The 19,025-nt window shown below is 36.3% G+C and overlaps 1 protein-coding gene across 3 annotated transcripts in view; it reads right to left on the bottom strand.

Moving 5' to 3' along the window:
- Positions 1–474: 474 nt before the first annotated feature.
- HERC4 (HECT and RLD domain containing E3 ubiquitin protein ligase 4) overlaps positions 475–19,025 on the bottom strand; it is a 149,953-nt gene continuing 131,402 nt past the window's right edge. Inside the window, exons 20-25 of one of the 3 annotated variants that reach the window (XM_006835820.1) lie at positions 16,921–17,087; positions 15,992–16,058; positions 12,801–12,883; positions 8,675–8,858; positions 1,791–1,893; positions 475–1,128 (exon numbers count right to left, since the gene is read on the bottom strand). In XM_006835820.1, coding sequence (XP_006835883.1) covers positions 920–1,128; positions 1,791–1,893; positions 8,675–8,858; positions 12,801–12,883; positions 15,992–16,058; positions 16,921–17,087 — 813 coding nt within the window. In that variant the 3' untranslated portion in view covers positions 475–919. The remainder of the gene's footprint in view (positions 1,129–1,790; positions 1,894–8,674; positions 8,859–12,800; positions 12,884–15,991; positions 16,059–16,920; positions 17,088–19,025) is intronic. The other 2 variants (XM_006835821.1, XM_006835822.1) reach the window with 2 other exon arrangements.

The following is a 19,025-nucleotide window of genomic DNA, read 5'->3' on the forward strand; positions in this document are numbered from 1 at the left end:
AAAACTAAGCATCAGCACCATAAAACTTAAGATTTGTTTTTAAAAATCCAAGGAAATAGTTCTAAAGCACTATGAAAATTCTGACCAAATACTAACCTGCAGCATCAATAATTTTGAAAGGTATATATAACCCAGTAATTGGTTCTCATAGAAGCCAATGTTTCTATTCCTTGGCACCTCTAGGATAAAAGTTTTTCCACTACTAAATGAAATTTTGTGATAAAACAACCTTCCACCTGTAGAATCTCAGTATTCACAAGACAGGAAAGAACTACAAGTTATTTAGTATAATTCCTATCTGTAATTTGCTGTGCACACAGACACTGATCCTAGCAAAAGAGCAAAGATTGTATTTCTACCATGCCTTTTTTTTTTTTTTGCCTTTACAGATTCTCAGTAATATTTAATGGCCATAATTTTTTAACTTTTAAAAGTTAGCTCAATTCAATTACAACCATAGAAACTGCACTGGTATCAGAACATAACTATTTTATTACAAAACTTAATTTATTTACAAAATGAAAAGATAATCAAAAGGCTATTGCAGGCCAAAGTTCAGGTTGGTCACCCAGTGATTGAAGAAAAACTAAGCAGTATTTCCATGCACTCAGACACCAATCATTTTTAAAGTATGCAAACTCTTAAAATTCATGTTAGTAAAACTTTAATGTATTCACAATACGTGTATATTTATTGGAAGATGGCAAGAAAAAAAAAATCCATGGTTCTGTACATTAACTTTTATATTGACAAAGTTTGTTCATTTTCCTTTAAGATTTTTTTGGCTTTCATGAATAGCATTGAACATTTTGCAAGTCAGAATTATAAGAGTACCTCTGTCACCTTGCGGAATTCATCACAAGAATAACAAAGTTTAGTGCTCTTGCACGAAACTCAATAGTTATAATAATCCCAAATGTTATATTAAACTGAAGCCTTCATTGTGATCAATAGCTTGGATCAGTTTAGATCGTAGAGTTTCTTTTTCTGTATATTTGGGAAGATCCAGAAGATTAAAACAGGTATGGGAGACTGGGAGATACTCCTCACCACCTCCTGTTGACTGAATGACTAGTTTTAGACTCTTCATACCTAGGATAGGAATACGATCACTACCTGTCAAGAACACTGCCAAGGAAAAAAAAAGATCATTAGTAGGACAGCCACTTTTTAAAACGACAACATAAGTACCATGTTGTTTAGTAGACAGTTATTATAACCAAGTTTTATATTAACTTTGGCCTATCTCCAGATAGAAGCCTATCTCCAGAATTTTTGGGAGATGAGATTTTGGAGACATATACTAAGTATATATCTGAACTATTTTTTCCCCTTAAAAAGGGAAATAATACTTGGCACACAACACATGCTTAATAAATATTGAATGACTCTTTTGTCAATGACAAAAGTTTTGGGAGCAATCGTGGGAATAGCTGTCAAGACATATGTTACAAACCAAATACAAAAATACAGTTTGAGTATGATTCCTTATTCTATATGCTTTCTTTCAGTGTCTTTTTTTAAAAACAGTAACTTATAATGCACAGCCAAATTCAAGTCACTTTCAAAGAAAACTGACAACTGATGAACGCAAAAAAAAAAAAAATCAAGACTCTCGTAGCAATTCTCAAAAAGAAATGGCCAAAAATATTATTTTTATCAATATAGTAGGAATATCAAAGAGAATGTCACTGATACACATATTGAAAAAAGAAAACCTATAAAAACTAATTATATTCTGTGAGAATAATGGATCCTACTCTCATATTGATCTAGTTAGAAATACTTACATAGAAACTGCTTTTTCTTTTCCAATGGTAATTCATGAAATACCTCCCAAAAAATTTTTATTGTAGGATGTTCTGCCCAATATTCTCCTTTGTATTCTGTATTCTAAAAACAACAAAATCTTTTATTAATATTAATGGATACTAGTTTGTATTAAGTTTGGCAAACTGGCTTCCTGAGGATACAAAGCTAACATGATGCAGGAGCTTGAAAGGTGTGTGATCCAGCTAATTAGCAACTCTGCTGGGCATTTGTAATTTGGTTCCAGGGAAGAAAGTACATATGAAAGCGATGTTGCTCTAGTACTTCAAAGAAAATGATAGGATTATAATAATCACCTCTCAAAAGTAATGACTCAAATCGACTCGATGGCACTTAACAACAAACAATGCTAATGGTATAAAATTTCAACATATAATTATCTATGATAATCATGAAGTTTTCATTTTCTACATTTATATCACAAGTAAAATTATTGCACATTCTATCTAACCTTGAAAAACTAATGGTACACTAAGAACAACGCTGTGAGCCCTGGGGCTGCAGTGGTTTTGTACTTAGCTGTTAACTGAAAGGTCCGCAGTTTGAATCCAGCAGTCACTCTGAAAACAGATGTGGCAGCCGTCTGTTTCCATGAAGATGACAGCCTAGGAAACCCTACAGGGCAGCAGGGTCACTCTGAGGAAGAACTGCAGACCACTGATAGCTAATTCCCAATATGGCCACAGTGAGCTCAGCCTCCTGCATTCAAGTCCTTGAGTAGTTCCCTCCCATGTGACAGAAGAGAAGACCATAAGGTCAGCAGTTTAACCACCAGCTGCTCCTTGGAAACCCTATCCTATACCAGGTCGTTATGAGTCAGAATGGACTCAACAGCACTTACCATCCCTGATTGTGTTTTTCCCTCTTTCTTCTGTTCATCATTCCTTCTTGTCTCCAATTAGATCTTTTTTTTTTTTTTCTGGTGTGTTGTGGGTTAATGCGCTAGACTGCAAAGCCATTTGAACAGCAAGGTCGGCGGTTCAAGCTCACCAGCTGCTCCTTGGAAACCCTATACAAGGTCTCTATCGGTCAGAAACGATTCAACAACACTTCACAACAACAACAACTCTCTGTTCATCTTCCCTCTCCCTGGTTTTTCTTTCATTTTCTCTCTTATTTTTCTCTTCTATAGCTCTTTTCCTGTCCCTCTTTTCTCTTTTTGTTGTTGTTATGTGCCGTGGAGTCGCTTCTGACTCATAACGACCCTGTACAGGGTTTCCGAGGCTGTAAATCTTTACGGGAGCAGAAAGCCTCATCTTTCTCCCGTGAAACAGCTGGTAGTTTTGAACTGCTGATCCTGAGGTTAGCAGCCTGATTCGTAACCACTATGCTACCAGATTTTCTGGTTGCTACCTGTTTTTGTTTTTTCTCCTTTATTATTTTCTCTTTTCATTGTCTTTTACAATGTTTTGTTTTCTTGTGTCTGTATGTGTGGGTGGTTCTCCTCTTTTTCACTGGACAGGAGACAGCAGCCATGTCCACAAAGCTGAGCCCAAACAATCCCCTCTGCAGCTCCACATGTTGTCTAAGAGCCAATACCCTATCTTATACCACCTGATCAACAATGACCAGCAGCCAACACCAGCCAAACCCACCTAAACTGAAGAGCATGAATAGCAAATGGAGAATGGTACAGAGGGCTTCCATTCTCTAGCTACAGCCAGAGGAGACAGTTGGTGAAAGCCTACAAACACATCAACATACAATCATCAATTAAACAGAAACATGATAACACCACAATGCCCTAGAGACAACTGAAAATTTAAACTAACATGAAGAAAAACAAGAGAATGGCTCAAACAAATGACCAAGATGCAGAGCCTGAAAACATTTCTATGGAAGAAAAGGTAATGGAACTAACTGAAAAAGAATGATATTTAAGTACTTTCAAAGGACTGACAGAAAGATCGAGGAAAGCAAGGACAACACAGAAAAATCTTTAGAAGAATTTAAGAAAACACTACAAAACAAATACTCAAATGTAAACTTTGAAACATAACATAACCCTGCATTTAGAAATGCAGATAATCAATACTAAGATTTCAGAAATGGGTAATATATATTGAAAGGGCAAAGAGGTAGATTTAAAGCAATGGAAGCCCGAATTAATGAGCTTGAAGATAAATCTTTCTATATTAGTGTATTTGAAGAACAAGAAAAATAATGAAAAAATCCAAAGACAGCCTAAGAGTTATGTGGGAACTAAGAACAGGAACAACTTACAGGCAATCAGAAGTTCGGAACAGCACAGAGAAAATTGTCAAAGAATTGCTGGAAGAAAACTCCCTAATATCAGGAAAGATGAGAAGATAATCATACATGACTCCATGGCACACAGCCACCACCAGAAGGATCTGATGAAAGGAGATGGGAATAGGCTTCATTTGATTCAATAGTGAGTAATTGTTATCATGACTAATTGTGACTGTCACAGCTGTAAAGGTAGAAGTTGTGTAGCCAAAAGGTAGAGTAATTAATCTTACATTCCAGGAACAGAAGACCCTAGGACCATTAAGAGAGAAGAGCATGAGCAGAGTGTGGGACCCTAATCAGAGAAGCAACACCAGAGATGGAGGCAGAGATGATGGCATGGAGAGGCTGAGCAGCTGAGGACTCTAGTCTCATGGAAAGAGTAAGGCTGTGTGCTGGCAGCCAGGAGGCAGGCATGCAGAATGTGCCCTTTGGCTGTTTAAATGATTATATATTCCTATGTGCTTTTGTGTACATCAAAAACAACAACAACAACTAAAAAAAATCCAGAGGGAATAAAAGCAAATTCTGTTGAATGATGATGCATGGAAGGGACTGTTTCTCAGCAGAAACTATGCAGACAAGAAAGCAATGGAATTCCATATACAAAACTATGAAAGAAATCAATTGCCAACTAAAAATCACATAATACCCAGCAAAGGTATCCCTCAAATATGATGACAAAATCAGGGCATTTCCTAATAAACAGAAACTAAAGGAATTTTTAAAAGCCAAGCCAACTTTACAAAAAATGCTTAAGGTTGTTCTTTGGACTGAGAACCAACAACAGTAGAGAACGACCTGAGATCACCATACATGACACAAGAACTCATCTAGATACACAAGTACTTAAGGAAAACAAAGTTACAAGAATGAAAAAAGGGAACCAGAGATATCAATGTATAATGAAGTCAATTACAAAGCAAAAAGAGGGAACAGTAGATACAGAACTTCCAAATGGTAAGGAAGTTATGTAGATTTCAAGATAAAACAGATGGTTTTAAATGGGGGCAAAATAAGTAAAATAAAGGGTAACCTCAGAGAAAATATACTTTCATATCAAAATAAAAAAAGAGGAAAATTAGAAATATTTAGTAAACATTAATACAACAGTAATGAAAATGAAAACAAAACTCGCAAAAAAAACGAATTCAGAAGAAAATTATGTGGAACCAAGAAACCAGTGGTTGAACCTGGAGGACATTATGCTGAGTGAAGTCAGTCAATCACAACAGCACCAATATTGTATGAGATCACTGTTATAAAAACTTAAGAAAAGGTCTCCTAGATAAAAGAAACATTCTGTGATATTACTTGGGGTAGGAAAGAGAGAAAATTATTCACAGGCCAAAGGCTAGACAGGGCAAAGGTTAACCTGGGTGACAGGGCAGGCAATATACAGGAGGGAGGTTAGCGGAGGAAAGATGACGGAAGGTAGTGACAGAGACAAGGAGGAATGAAATAGTAAAGGGAATAGAGCTAAATACTGTTAAAATGTGGGTACATGGCGGGGATTGCAATCATTGCAATAAAGCAAAATGTATGATTTGCTGAATATAAAACTGATGATCTCTATAAAACTTCACTCAATTCACAATAAAAAGTTTAAAGAAAAAGAAAAAGGGAAGTATAAAGAAATGAAGTAGGTGAAACAGCTATTTGGGATTATCAAGGTGAACAGAATTCAACGCAAAGGGAAAAGCAAACACAAAGGCTCTATGAGTGAACCAACTTGCCAGCACTTAACAACAAAGGCTGGAGTGTGCCTGGAGGGTTCCAGGCTCATCAAAGAAGCCAATAAAGCTAGAGCAGTGTAAGTAAAGAATGAGAGATAAGACAAGAAGGGTCAAATTGCACAGGATCTTCAGGTCATTGTAAAATCTTTGATGAACACTCTAAAGTTTAATGAGAAGCTATTATATAATTTATTTTTTTCCAAAGGATGACAAGAGATGAGTGAGGTTTATTTCCACTGGGGGAATTTCTTAATGTTATTATCTATAGCTATCTTCTCTTGAGCAGGTCAATTTACCCTAAAACAGAAACCCGGAATAGCCTTCCTTTAGAAAAAGCAGTGTTTCAGTCTACCACACAAAGGGCAGTTAAGAAAACAAATGATGTATTGTGCTGGACAAATCTACACAAAAGAAGATGTCTTTAAAAGCAAAGGTGTCACTTTGAGGAAGAAGGTGTGCCTGACCCAAGCCATGATATTTTCTTTTCTTCCTTTTTAAAAAAACTATTGTGAATTGAGTGAAGGTTTGTAGAGCAGAAAATTTTAGACTAGAGATAAACATGTGCGTACTCCACTATGTTTAACCAGAAGACCCTATTATTTATAATTACAAAAAATAAATGTCTAAAAATAGTTATTTCTTCTTGTTTTTGAGTGCCATCAAGTTGGTTCTGACGCATAGCGACCCTGTGTATAGGGTTTCCGAGGAGAGGCATGTAAGCTTGGACCACGGACCTTGCAGTCCAGCACATTAACCCACAGTATTACACCAGGACTGTAAAAACAGTTATAGTCTAAAGAATGAATATATAATAAAACTGGCTGTTTCGGTTACATGTACTGTTTATAGTTAGTGTTTCCGAAAAGCTGCTGGTGAGTTTGAATCGCCGACCTTGTTGTTCAAATTAATCTTGTGGTTGAGTGCTTTTCCTACAGTGCCACACATTATAAACATGTATAGTTTTGTGTCAAACCCACCAACCGTGCCTTGGAAACCCTATACAGTGTTGCTTTGAGTCGGAACTGACTCAATGGCACTTACTAACAACATAATTTTGTGTAACCACTAAGAAAAACAGAATTCAGAGAATTCTTTTACTCTAAGTAACTTCCTTTCAGAGTTTTGCTTTTCCAACTGTCATATAAACGGAATCATACGGTATATGTAACCTTTTTCATACTATTAATGTACCTAACTATTAATGTAAAGGATTCATTTAAGGTGTTGTATGCTCAACAGTTTATTCTTTTTTTTAATCACTTAATAATATTCTACCCTAAGGATGTATTATAGGTTGTTTAGAGTCCTGGTGTCATACTGCAGGATAAGCACTGGACTGCTATGCATAAGGTCTGTGTTCAAACCCACCAGCTGTTCCTCAGAAGCCCTGGGTCACTATGGTCACTCTGGAACTGATGTGATAGCACTTAACAGCAATATAGGAGCTATGGCAGCCTTGTTGTTGTTATGTGCCGTGGAGTCGGAACCAACTCCACGGCACGTAACAATAACAAGCAACAATATAGATTTTTAACATCCATTTATTCACTGAAGGATGTCTGGGTTGTTTTCAGTTTGGGCTCATTTACAGATTTTTGTGTGGACATAATTTAATACCTAGAAGTAGGGCTTGATTGATCATACAGTATGTTTAACTTTCTAAGAAACTGCCAAATGTTTTCCAAATCTGTACCATTTTGTGTTCCTACTAACATTGTAGGAGCTCTGGTAGCGTAGTGGTTACGAATTGGGCTGTGAACCTTAAGGTCAGCGGTTCGAAACTACCAGCCGCTCCGCAGGAGAAAGATGAGGCTTTCTACTCCCGTAAAGATTTACACCCTCGGAAACCCTGTACAGGGTCGCTATGGGTTGGAACCGACTCAATGGCACTTAATAACAACAACTACCATTGTATAAGAGTTGTGAATCCTTTTGTATCCTTGTTAGCAGAAAATACCGCCAGTATTTTTGATGTCAGCTATTCTAACATGGACTCCTGTGGCCTGTAGGATCAGCACTGGCCTGCGAATCACAAAGTCAGCAATTCAAACCCACCGGCAGCTCCTCAGAAACCTATACAGGGTTGCTGTGAGTCGGCATGGACTCAATAGCACTTAACAACAATTATAAACAGTTAGGGGTGCAGTAAGTACCTAACTATTAATGCGAAAATGATCAGAGGTTGCTAACATGCAAAATTTAAAAATTCTATAAGTCAACTCTGAATATATCTTTCTCATGATTGCTTTAGTCCAGAACTGTGTAGTAAACGTTTTACTGAAGAAATATGTAAGAATTACTTGGATAGGGAGGAAGAAAAAGAGTAAAACTGTTAAAAAAGATTCCCCTTGATTAGTTAAAAAAAAAAAAACACACAACAAAACATCAATTAAAAAAATTTTTTTAAATATATTTGAGGCAAATATATTTGAGGCAAAAGAAATGAAGACTATGGGCATAATTAATTCTCCACTGAAAAGCTTAACAATTGAGACTAATCAGTCAGAAATAAAATAAAAATCTTAAGCATTGAAAGTCTTTTTCATAATAGTTTTCTTAGGATTGAAAGCAGAGTGAAAACCCATTGGTTTAACTGGGTTTCTACTTGGCTTGTGTTGCAGGTGACATTTTTCTATACAAACATCACCAATACCACAAAATAACAAAAATGCTATTTCTAATCCATATACAATTCAAACTCATTCACTGTAGAACAATCAGGGTACAGTGGTTTGTTATAAAATGATAGCAATAAATTAGGTAACATGGGAACAGTAAACAGGAGAGCAAGAGTTGCAACAAGTCTTGTTCTTCCTTTGCCATTACATGTAAATTAGTCATAGATGTCTTTTTCCTACCTTTTCCAGATCCTTCCAGTCATAGTTTGTATTTCCAATCACCATTGCTTGTAGTTCATTAGGCTGGAAGAGCTGAAGCACTTTTCCTCCGCAGACCTTATGAAAGCCCGCATGAAATGCATCAAATAAGGAAGCCACCGATTTATTGAATATGTAATCCACATAAGCATCAACAAACTCCTGCCTAGAAGTAAAAAAGCACACGTGTACAGAAAATTTTAAAAACCATTCTTTTAAATGATACATAACACAGTCCTATTAAAACTTTGAAAGCTTCTAGGTTATTTTTTCTTTAACTTACTACAAAAATAGAACTGCATGAGTCCCAAAGGAATAGCATCTTTGTAGCAAAGTCCATTATTCTTTCTATAGAAAAACACGCATATCTTAGAGGCATGTAGAGTCATTCTAGTATCATTTGTAAGCTACTCTTAACAGAAACATGTCATTTGGGAAGAAAAATGACTATAAAAATAATTTTTAAGTATCCACAAATTATTGAGAACTGATATATTGTTGTTGTTAGTGCCATCAAGCCGATTCTGACTCATAGCCACCAAGTATAGGGTTTCCGAGGAGCCGCTGGTGAGCTTGAATTCAAACTGACCTTGTAGTCGAGTGCATTAACCCAAAGCACCACACCAGGATGGTGAAAACTAAAGATCTTAGGGATTCAACCTATTTGACAGACTTCAGAACCTTTATTACCCCACCTTGGGTTTCTAGAACATTGACTTTTTATAAAGCTATCTGGTCAAATAGATGAAAATGGGTACCAGAGGACCTCAATATTTCACACTCGTGTCTTTCAAACAGTAAAGGATAATTCTACAAACGGAAATACTAGTACCTTAAAAAGCTACACATAATCTTCTTAGCAAGTTTAAAACAGTTTAAAAAACAAAAAAAGGTTAAAGTAGGCGACTCTAAAATATATCAGTATTACCTGGGCCAAAAAAAAAAGGTTAAAGTAGGCCAGTCTAAAATATATCAGTATTACCTGGGCCAAAAAAAAAAAAGGTTAAAGTAGGCCAGTCTAAAATATATCAGTATTACCTGGGCCAAAAAAAAAAAAGGTTAAAGTAGGCCACTCTAAAATATATCAGTATTACCTGGGCCTAAGGAAACAGCACATAGCATGTTATTAGGTTTCAAAGAAAAGAACTATTTTGTAGTATATTTCATATCATACAAAATTTTATTGATTTACCTAATTAGAAACTCAAATTTATACCAGTAAATTCTCTAAGTATAGAAGACTAAATGCTTCTATGTGTCACCATAATTTTTGCTTACGATGCCTTTTATTATCAAATCTAGGATTGGTAGTACAAATATCAAAATTCCTTACTTATGAGTTAAATAATCTATGTGAAATATATATATTTAGTTAAAAGGATTATTCCAATAACAGAAACTTTAAAAGTAAGAAAAACGTTATTTTTAACTTATAGTCTAAGTTTTTAAAAAAAACTAAAAGTATACCTATTAAGTACCTGAAAATTTTCACATCATTTAAAAAGTTTATTACCAGAATAATGCATATACATAGTCTAAATCATCAAATACTAATAATCATACAAGGCTACACTGACTGAGCACATCCATGTGCAAGGTGCTATTCTGAGCCTCTTACAGAGTTACTGGTTCAGATAATGTTAAAAACAACCCTATGAAGTAAGTACAATTAGCCTCCCATTTTAGACATAGAAGAATGAGGCATGTCGACAACAACCAACCTACCTAAAGTTTAATAATTTGTAAAGTTAAATAATTTGGAAGCAGCAGAACCAGGAATACAATCATTTGGATCAAGTCCCTGGCAAAAGCCACTAAGCTAGTTTGTCCTAAAGAACTAGAGGAATACAGAAGAGACAGAACAGTTTTCTGCCTTAATCTCTCCACCTGAATGGCAGCTACTTAAAAGGCAACTATTGAACTTCGTGTGGTGCTGTGGGTTGATGTGTCCAAAGTTATCTGAACTGCAAGGTTGGTGGTTCAAGCTTGCCAGCTGCTCCTTGGAAACCCTATACAGGGTCACTATGGGTCGGAATCGACTTGACGGCACTTAACAGCAACAACAATTTAACTTTTTGCTATGCCTTTTAATAATTACCTTTAAATTTCTATCATGGTTCTATTATTCCTTGATTTTCAATTGAAATGTCATCCAATGAAACTGAGTACCTACTGTAAAAAGGTAAGTTTTTCTTGTATTTAACTGTTCCACTCCTACATTCCCTCAACCCATGTTCTCTCCGTATTGTCTATCAATCTTTTGTTCAGTAAACATTGTTATCATCATATTATTCACAGCTGAGCTAAACCACCCCACAGTAATATTCCTGTTCTTAAAGAGACTTTTCCCCTTTCATTTGCTACTTCGTTCCCAATTTGAAATGTCAATCTCTTCTAGATTTACTCAAATACACACCGGTTCTGGTTTTGGTTTTTTTTGCCCCCCTGGAGTCCTCTGTTCTCTTGATCCAACGTGGGCTGGATGCAGAGGGAATCTCTCTTGGTGACTCTCCTTTGCCTCTTTATTGGTTTACTTCCTTGTTTTAGTAAACACACCTTTCAGTAATTTCTATCAGAAGAAAATTCTGCATATGTTATGGAAATGATGTATTTATAGATAGAGAATTCACAGTTAAAATAACTTTCTCCCAGATTTTTGATTTTCTAGCTTCCTGGTGTGGTGCTGTAGGATAAGTGCACAGGACAGCAAGGTCAGTTTGAATTGCAAGGTTGGTGGTTCAAGCTCAGCAGCAGCTCTTCAGAAACCCTACACTGAGATGCTATGAGTTTGAATCACCTTGATGGCACTTAACAACAAGCTTCCAGTGTATGTTCTGATAAGTCTGCCGTTACTCTGATTCTTAATTCTTTGTATATGACCTACTTTTTTTCTGGAAGTTTTTAGGATCTGTTTCTTTGGGGAAATTTAAATTTCATGTAACTTGTCTAGAGACTCCAGGTGGTGCAAACAGTCAAGGCACCTGGCTGCTAACTTCCCAGACGTGCTGGGAAGAAAGGCCTGGTGATCGACTTGCTGAAAACGCTACGGTGGCTCAGCTCTCTAAGAAACGGGGTCAATTATGGCCCAGGGCCGACTCCAGTGTCTTGGAAGGATTAGTTCTGGCAAGTTTTCTTATTACCATTTCTTTTTAATTTAATTCCATTATGGTTCATGAACTTTATTCTCTTCATTTTTTTCATAGTATCCATCCATCTGGATGTTACTCTTTTCTTGTTCCTTGGTGATATTTTTTCAAAAAACATTATTGTGAATTGAATCAAGGTTTAGAGAGCAGATCATCAACTTTGTTTCATCTCAGTGACTTCAATTCCCTCTACATGTCACTCTTAACCACTTTGCAGACACCAGTTACTGTTTCTTGTAAAGGTTCCTTTCATTCTGATTTGTTTCCTTGGCATTCTTTACAAATGTTTTAGTCACTGTTTTTCCTTCAGTGTCTATTGACTTTGGCTATCCATTCACATTTAAGCTAAGCAGTTTCCCAAGACAAGACTCCTTTGGTATACAGAGATAAGGGTAAGGGGCCTGTAGACTTTCACATAATCTGTTTTTAGTTCAGCCCCACCACCTTCAGTTTAATCTGTCCAGAATGTACATGTCCAATCTTCCATCCAAACTGGAGAGAGGCAGTTGTCAGACTATTGATCTTCTAAGGAAAAAAGATTTTGAACAGCTTCCTTTAACAGCCAAATTTTGTGTTTTCAATATTCCCCCAAGTCCCATACCAATTTCCAAAGTACTTTGTATCCTCTATGGCTGGTTTCTTGGAGTCACAGTCTGATTGACATTGCAGCTATCTCTGACTGGACAAAGTAGGTTCCACTGTTAGCTGGCCTCCAAAAACAGGCTGCTGTTGTCTCCTCTATCTTCAATGTGTTCTTCTTGTTAGAATTCTTAAAATCCCTACTATGATGTGTTAAACAGGATTAGGAGTAAAAAGCAGAAAAAAACTTCTTCAATAACCATTCAAAAACTAAGTTTTAGCTGATACAAAATTTTAGGTTGTGACATGTTTATAAATGCAGGAGGGGAAAAAATAGCTACAGAAGTTTGTAACTGCCACGAAGTTTGCTAAAATTCACTTACCGATTTTGTTTGTTGACAGCTGTGTCTGCACCATTTAGAACCAGCTCTTTCACTTCTGTTGCACCAAAGTTTTCAACTGTGATCTAGTAATTTAAAATTTTTCAAAACAGTTAATGTCGGACCCAAAACTTTAGAGTATTTTAACAATCTATTTACTATATTCTAGTTTTGTTTCATTAAATGTAAGTAGTAGTACACTTGAAGTTTATGCTACTATAAGCTTATTTATGAATTCTCAATAAAGCCACACAACTAAAATTTTTCATCCTTTCTAGCTCACTAATTGTAAATGACAGTTAAGAGGAAACCGCTTCATGTGTGTAAAATATTGCAACAGTCACTTCCCGAGGATCTTTTCTTTGGAAAAGTGATGGAATCCAAGTGTAAGTGTAACAAATAACTGAATAATTTAGCCTAAAGTAGAAATGGAATCTTCCCACATCACAGTTACTACTTCTACATTCCTTATATCTGCCTCGTTCCATTCTTGGTCACAGAGTTTTTCCACTATGTCACTTTATAAAGACAGTCAAAAATCCTCAAACTTTTTCTTTTCCTTCCTAACCTACTAACTCTTCCAAATTTTACCATTTCCACCTCTGCATCTTTTTTCTTTTCTCTACTTTTGGTATCCTGGTGTGGCGCTGTAGGATTAGCACTGGAATGCTAACCGAAAGGTTGGTGGTTTATACCAGCCGCTCCTCGGAAACCCTATACAGGGTCGCTATGAGTCGAAACTGGCTCGCTGGTACTTAATAACAATGTCTGGGGTATTATCTTCTTTGGGAACATTTGTTTCCTATTTGCTGGTGGTGGGTAATGAGATATGGAGAGAAATGCATTCTTGCTCTGGGGCTTATTATCTAGCAGAAGCGAGGGCTTGTGAGACACACACAGCTCACCACAGAAGATATGGTTACAGTAAACACACAAAAAATGTAAGATGATAGAGGAAAGAAAATCAAATTGTAACTAGAGGAGGGATCAAAGACCGATTCAGAAATGCCACTTAAGAAGCACCTCAAATGATGAACAGACTTCTGAGAGGCTGGGAGTGGGTGGTATTTCAGATTGAGCACAAAGACTGTACAAAAGGATAGATATAAGTGTTAAGCATCAAGTTAAGAAAATAATCAATTACATGCATTCCCTAAAAACTAAGAAGAATGTGTGTATTAAAGAATGCTGTTTAATGTGACAAAATTTGGAAGGAATGGATGAATATAATGGAAGACAGAAAGACCAGACTTCAAATGTCTTTAAAGTCCATAATATTAAAGCTATAATTCTGCAAACAATAAAGAAAACCAAACCACACCTATTGCCATTGAGTCATTCCAACTCATAGCAGCCCTACAGGACAGGGGATTTCTGAGACTGTAAATCATTATAGGAGCAGACAGACAGCCTCATCTTTCTCCTGTGGATTGTCTAGTGGATTTGAACTGCCAACCCTGTGATTAGCAACCCAATGCTAACCCACTGTGCCACCAGGGCTTCTAAATAATGAAGTCACTGAAAATCTCAAGCATTAACAAGTGGCAAGGTAGAGGAATTCTGACTTACCACAGTTCTTGAATATACTAAGAGTTTACATACTTGCTGATTAACAAATTAGAAATTATTTTGCTTGGATCCCAGTTTTTCAGTCGATTAAAGTGACTGATAAAGATCCAAGGATAATTGATATGGCAAATCATATGATAGCAGAATAGGGTATCTTTTGTCAGCTTTGATTTTGACCACAAGATCATAAATTGGGCTGTTTTAAGATGAAAACAAACCAGAAAACGAAAACGGCAACTTACAAGTTGCAACATTTTCCTAAGTAGTTGACAGAAAAGACTATACATGGGACTAGATCACTTATATTATCCAACATCACTTTCACTGATTTGATGAAAGTTTACAGCTTTTACAAAAGTTGCATTTCATTTTTTAAACAGTATTCTAATGTCTTTGCATTTGTATGTGGTATGTCATCTAATAGTGAGTGACTAACATTAAGGACAAATGCTGATGTGAATGAAGCAGAAGGATGTCGGTTGCTGTGACCCTGCATAGGGGTTCCTAGAGAGAACTTTGCAGATACCAACCAGTCTAGTGCTTATCCTACAGTGCCATGTCTGAGTGGGAGGTTAATCTTTGAAGTAGTAAGTTCATAAATGAATATTCTCATGTTATAACTTTTTGCTTTTCTAATTACAGACTAAAAAAATAAACACTTGAATAAAGAGGACCCTCTTGAATTTATAAATATCTTTGTATTACGAGAAAGAACATAGGCTTTAATGTCACAGAACTGGATACCAATACTGTTTCTAACATGTAATGGTTAGTTTCAGTTATATGTCATCTGTAAAATGGGGATAATACTACCAACATCATGGGATTATAATGAGAGTTAAATAATGTATGTATTGTCTAAACCAAAAAATGAAATGGTACTGTTGAATCAATTCTGGTCCTATAAGACAGATTAGAACTACACCATCAGAACTTTCCAAAGGAGCTCTGGTAGCGTAGTGGTTACGAATCAGCCTACGAACCCCAGGGTCAGTAGTTCGAAACTACCAGCTGTTCCACAGGAGAAAGAGGAGACTTTCTGCTCCCGTAAAGATTTACAGCCTCAGAAATCCTGTACAGGGTTGCTATGAGTCAGAACCGAATCCACGGCACATAACAACAACAACACAGGGCTTCCAAGGCTACAACCTTTAGTGAAACAAATAGTTACATCTTTTTCCTTCAGAGCAGCTGGTGAGTTCACACTGTCAATCAGTTGGATGCTGAGCGTTTACCCAGTGTGCCACCCACCATCAGAGCTCCTTCTGTATCATGCCTGTTGTGTTGTTGTTAAGTGCAGTCAAGTCAGTTCAGACTCATAGCAAGCCCGTATACGTTTTCCGAGGGTTTCAATCTTAGCGGGAGCAGAAAGTCTCATCTTCTCTATTATAGAGCAGCTGGTAGGTTCAAACTGCAGAGCTTGTGGTTCACAGCCTAGTGCTTATGGCATGGAGCCACCTGCACTCCAATTATCATCATGCCCAGCACACAATAAATGCTCAATAAATGTAAGCTAAAGGGTTCTTTAAGAACTGTATCAATAAAAAACAAAGAAAAATATAAGGCACAGCTGCTTAATAAAAGGAATGATGAATAATTAGGCTAGCCATGCTTTTTCATCTTACCGTAAAATTAAGACAAAATGTTTCCTCTATATCATCTTCTGGATAATCCAATAACTGTTGCATGCTTCTGCAAAACAAGATATATATTCCTTTGAGGTTAAACATTATTGGGAATTATGACAATGTGCTTATGAATATATATTCCCACTTACTCTTTAATAAAATCTCTTTGTTAATTTGTGCAGTTATATTTGTTATAGAACAGTGATATGCAGAGGCAAAGTTATAGACAACTTGAGGGAAAAAAATTACGGTATGTATCTCTTCCTTTTAATACAATGACCATGTATCCAACTATGCAGTTTCAACTTCTGTTTTCATTTATATACAATTATGATTTCTCTTTGTATAATAATAAAAAAGGAAATTTTACATTCCAGCTAGGAATGAAGTTGATAAGTAAAAATCCAAATACATGATATCATCTGATATTCATAAAGTACTTAAACCATCAGCAAATGATTTCACACTCAGTCTTTAAACAGAAAATTTTGGATCTGAGTAACAACGAATCCATTTTCCTTTATTAGAAGGACTTCTTAACTTTTTATTGTGAATTAAATGAAGGCTTACACAGCAGACCATCAATGTTACATTCAACAATTCATACACATTTTCTTTCATGCTGCTGGTTATATTCCCTCAATGCAACATCACTTACTGACTTTCTTCCTGGCTTTCAATTCTATTCCTCCTCTTTCCTCACCCTTCTGAACTTTTGTCCTTGGGTAAATAAATGCTTCCCCTTTAATCTCAAATGGCTGATTATTCTAAAGCAGCCATGAGATATTAGGAGGAGTTTGGTTTATTTTGGAAATTTAACAAGACGACGACAAAATACAATTATTCCTAGAAAGAAAGTTCTCTGTACATTCCTCATTTCCTAAATCCTAAACCCCAGCCCCTACCTGCCACAGTTAATAACAAACCTTCCAACATCAGGAACTAGTTCTTTCAAATCATCCAAGGATGGCTTCTTTTTCAGCAGTTTCTTATATAAAGCCAAAGGAAAATGGAGGTCCACAATAGTAAAGTTATAAATTGCTAATCCACAGATAACACCAATCAGATGGAACAAATCACTGTCTTCAAATGTCTAAAAACATAAAAATAAAGGGGAAAAAAAAAATCAAACTTGAAGTCCTCCCAGTTAAAAAACTTAAAAAATTTTTGATAAAGAAAATAATAATGAATCAGAAGAAAAAAATTATTCTTCATTCCTATCGCTCTTGGGTAAAAGTATTTTTGCATATTCCCAGTCTAATATATTTTCTAAGACTTAAAACTTAAAATCTAGTTGAGATAATAACTATATCCATAACACTTAGCAATTGGCTTAAAAAATAGACATTTTCCATGTCATTAAACATTAAATTAATAAATGACCAGTGCTTTCCTGATTTAAAATATAATACACATTCAGAATTTAGAAAAGCACTAAAAAACAAATAATGCACACAGTACACATAGGCAACTAACATGCGAGAGGTTTACACAGTCTGTCAAAAGAAAGCAAGTAAGCCCCATATAATGTATGCATTATTTACCTAAAAATTCAGCAAACATTTCCCCAGAACATGCTTTTTAATGACTCTACATTAACATACCATGATCAGCAAGTTTACTATAGCTGGATATTTAATTATGAAAATATTGAAACCACTATCTTTTCTCCTGCCTGATTAAAGAATATATGACATTTACAAAAAATACTGTGAGCACAATGCTTAAGAGATTAACTTTTTGTATTAGAGTTAAGCTCTAGGCCTAAGCCCGTAACTACCTAGTATTAGTGTTTTCAAGAAGAGAAAAAAGTATTTATCTTATAGAATTAATAACGCGGATGATGGATATAAAAATGCCCTTAGCACAGTTTCTGAAATACGAAACAAAGGCTTAGTAAATATTACTTATTATAACTAACTAGCTAGAAGGAACCCTGGTAGGGTAGCATAGTAGGTTACGAGTTGGGCTGCAAATAGCAAAAGCAGCAGTTCAAATTCACTAAGAGCTCTGTAGGAGAATGATGAGGTTTTCTGCTCCTGTAAAGGTTCAGTCTCAGAAACCCTGTACAGGATGCCTGTGCACCAGTGAAGACCCGGTGTGACAATGTGGGGTAATGCGCTAGACTGTGTAGTTGGTTTGAACTGCAAGGTTGGAGGTTCAAACTCAACAGCTGCTCAGAAACCCTATACAGGGTCGCTATGGGTCGGAACTGACTTGACAGCACTTAGCAACAACAACAACAACAACAACAACATACACTGGAACTGAAAGGATGGTACATAACCACCAACCATAAGTAGGTGGTGTGGTGGTGGTGGTGGTAGTAGTGTGCTGTGGAGTTGGTTCCGACATAACTAGGTAGCAAAATCAAAATATTCTAATGGATTTCCTCGTCATTTTCCTAGTGCATTCTGGTCCATGGTGTAACATTTCCTAAGAATTCTAGTTTATATTGTCATTTGCAGCCTAAGCAACAGACAGATATATGGGGAAGAGGCAATACCAGTGGGATGCACAGCACAGAACTGGAATTCTTAGGAAATGTTCCAGCATGGACCAGAATGGTCAACCATTTGAGATCAAAAGGACAGCATTTACCCAAGGACAAAATTCAGAAGGTGGAGAAAGGAGGAGGAACAGAAACAAGAACCACAGTGAGGGAGTAGGATAAGGGATATTACATTGAGGGGATTACAATCAAGATGAAGTGTATGAACTGTTGAATGTCAGACCAATGATCTGCTCTGTAAACCTTCACTCAATTCACAATAATAATAATGGTATATATAAAAACCTCTGCTCTTGTCTGCAGCTGATCTGGGCACAGCTGCTTTGAAACCCACCAAGTAGAAAGCTTGCTCAAGTTTAATTTTTCAGTCAGAGTTGTGGAAGCTGAACTAATTGAGATATCCATGCGTTGACTGTTTCCTGCTGTTAGCCATGTTGCTGTTCAGTGGCACTGACTCAGTTCTGACTCACAGTGACCTTGTATATGGTTCCTAAGGAGTGGCTGATGAATTTAAACCAC

The sequence above is a fragment of the Chrysochloris asiatica genome, unplaced genomic scaffold, assembly GCF_000296735.1.
Source record: "Chrysochloris asiatica unplaced genomic scaffold, ChrAsi1.0 scaffold00020, whole genome shotgun sequence".
NCBI lineage: Eukaryota > Metazoa > Chordata > Mammalia > Afrosoricida > Chrysochloridae > Chrysochloris > Chrysochloris asiatica.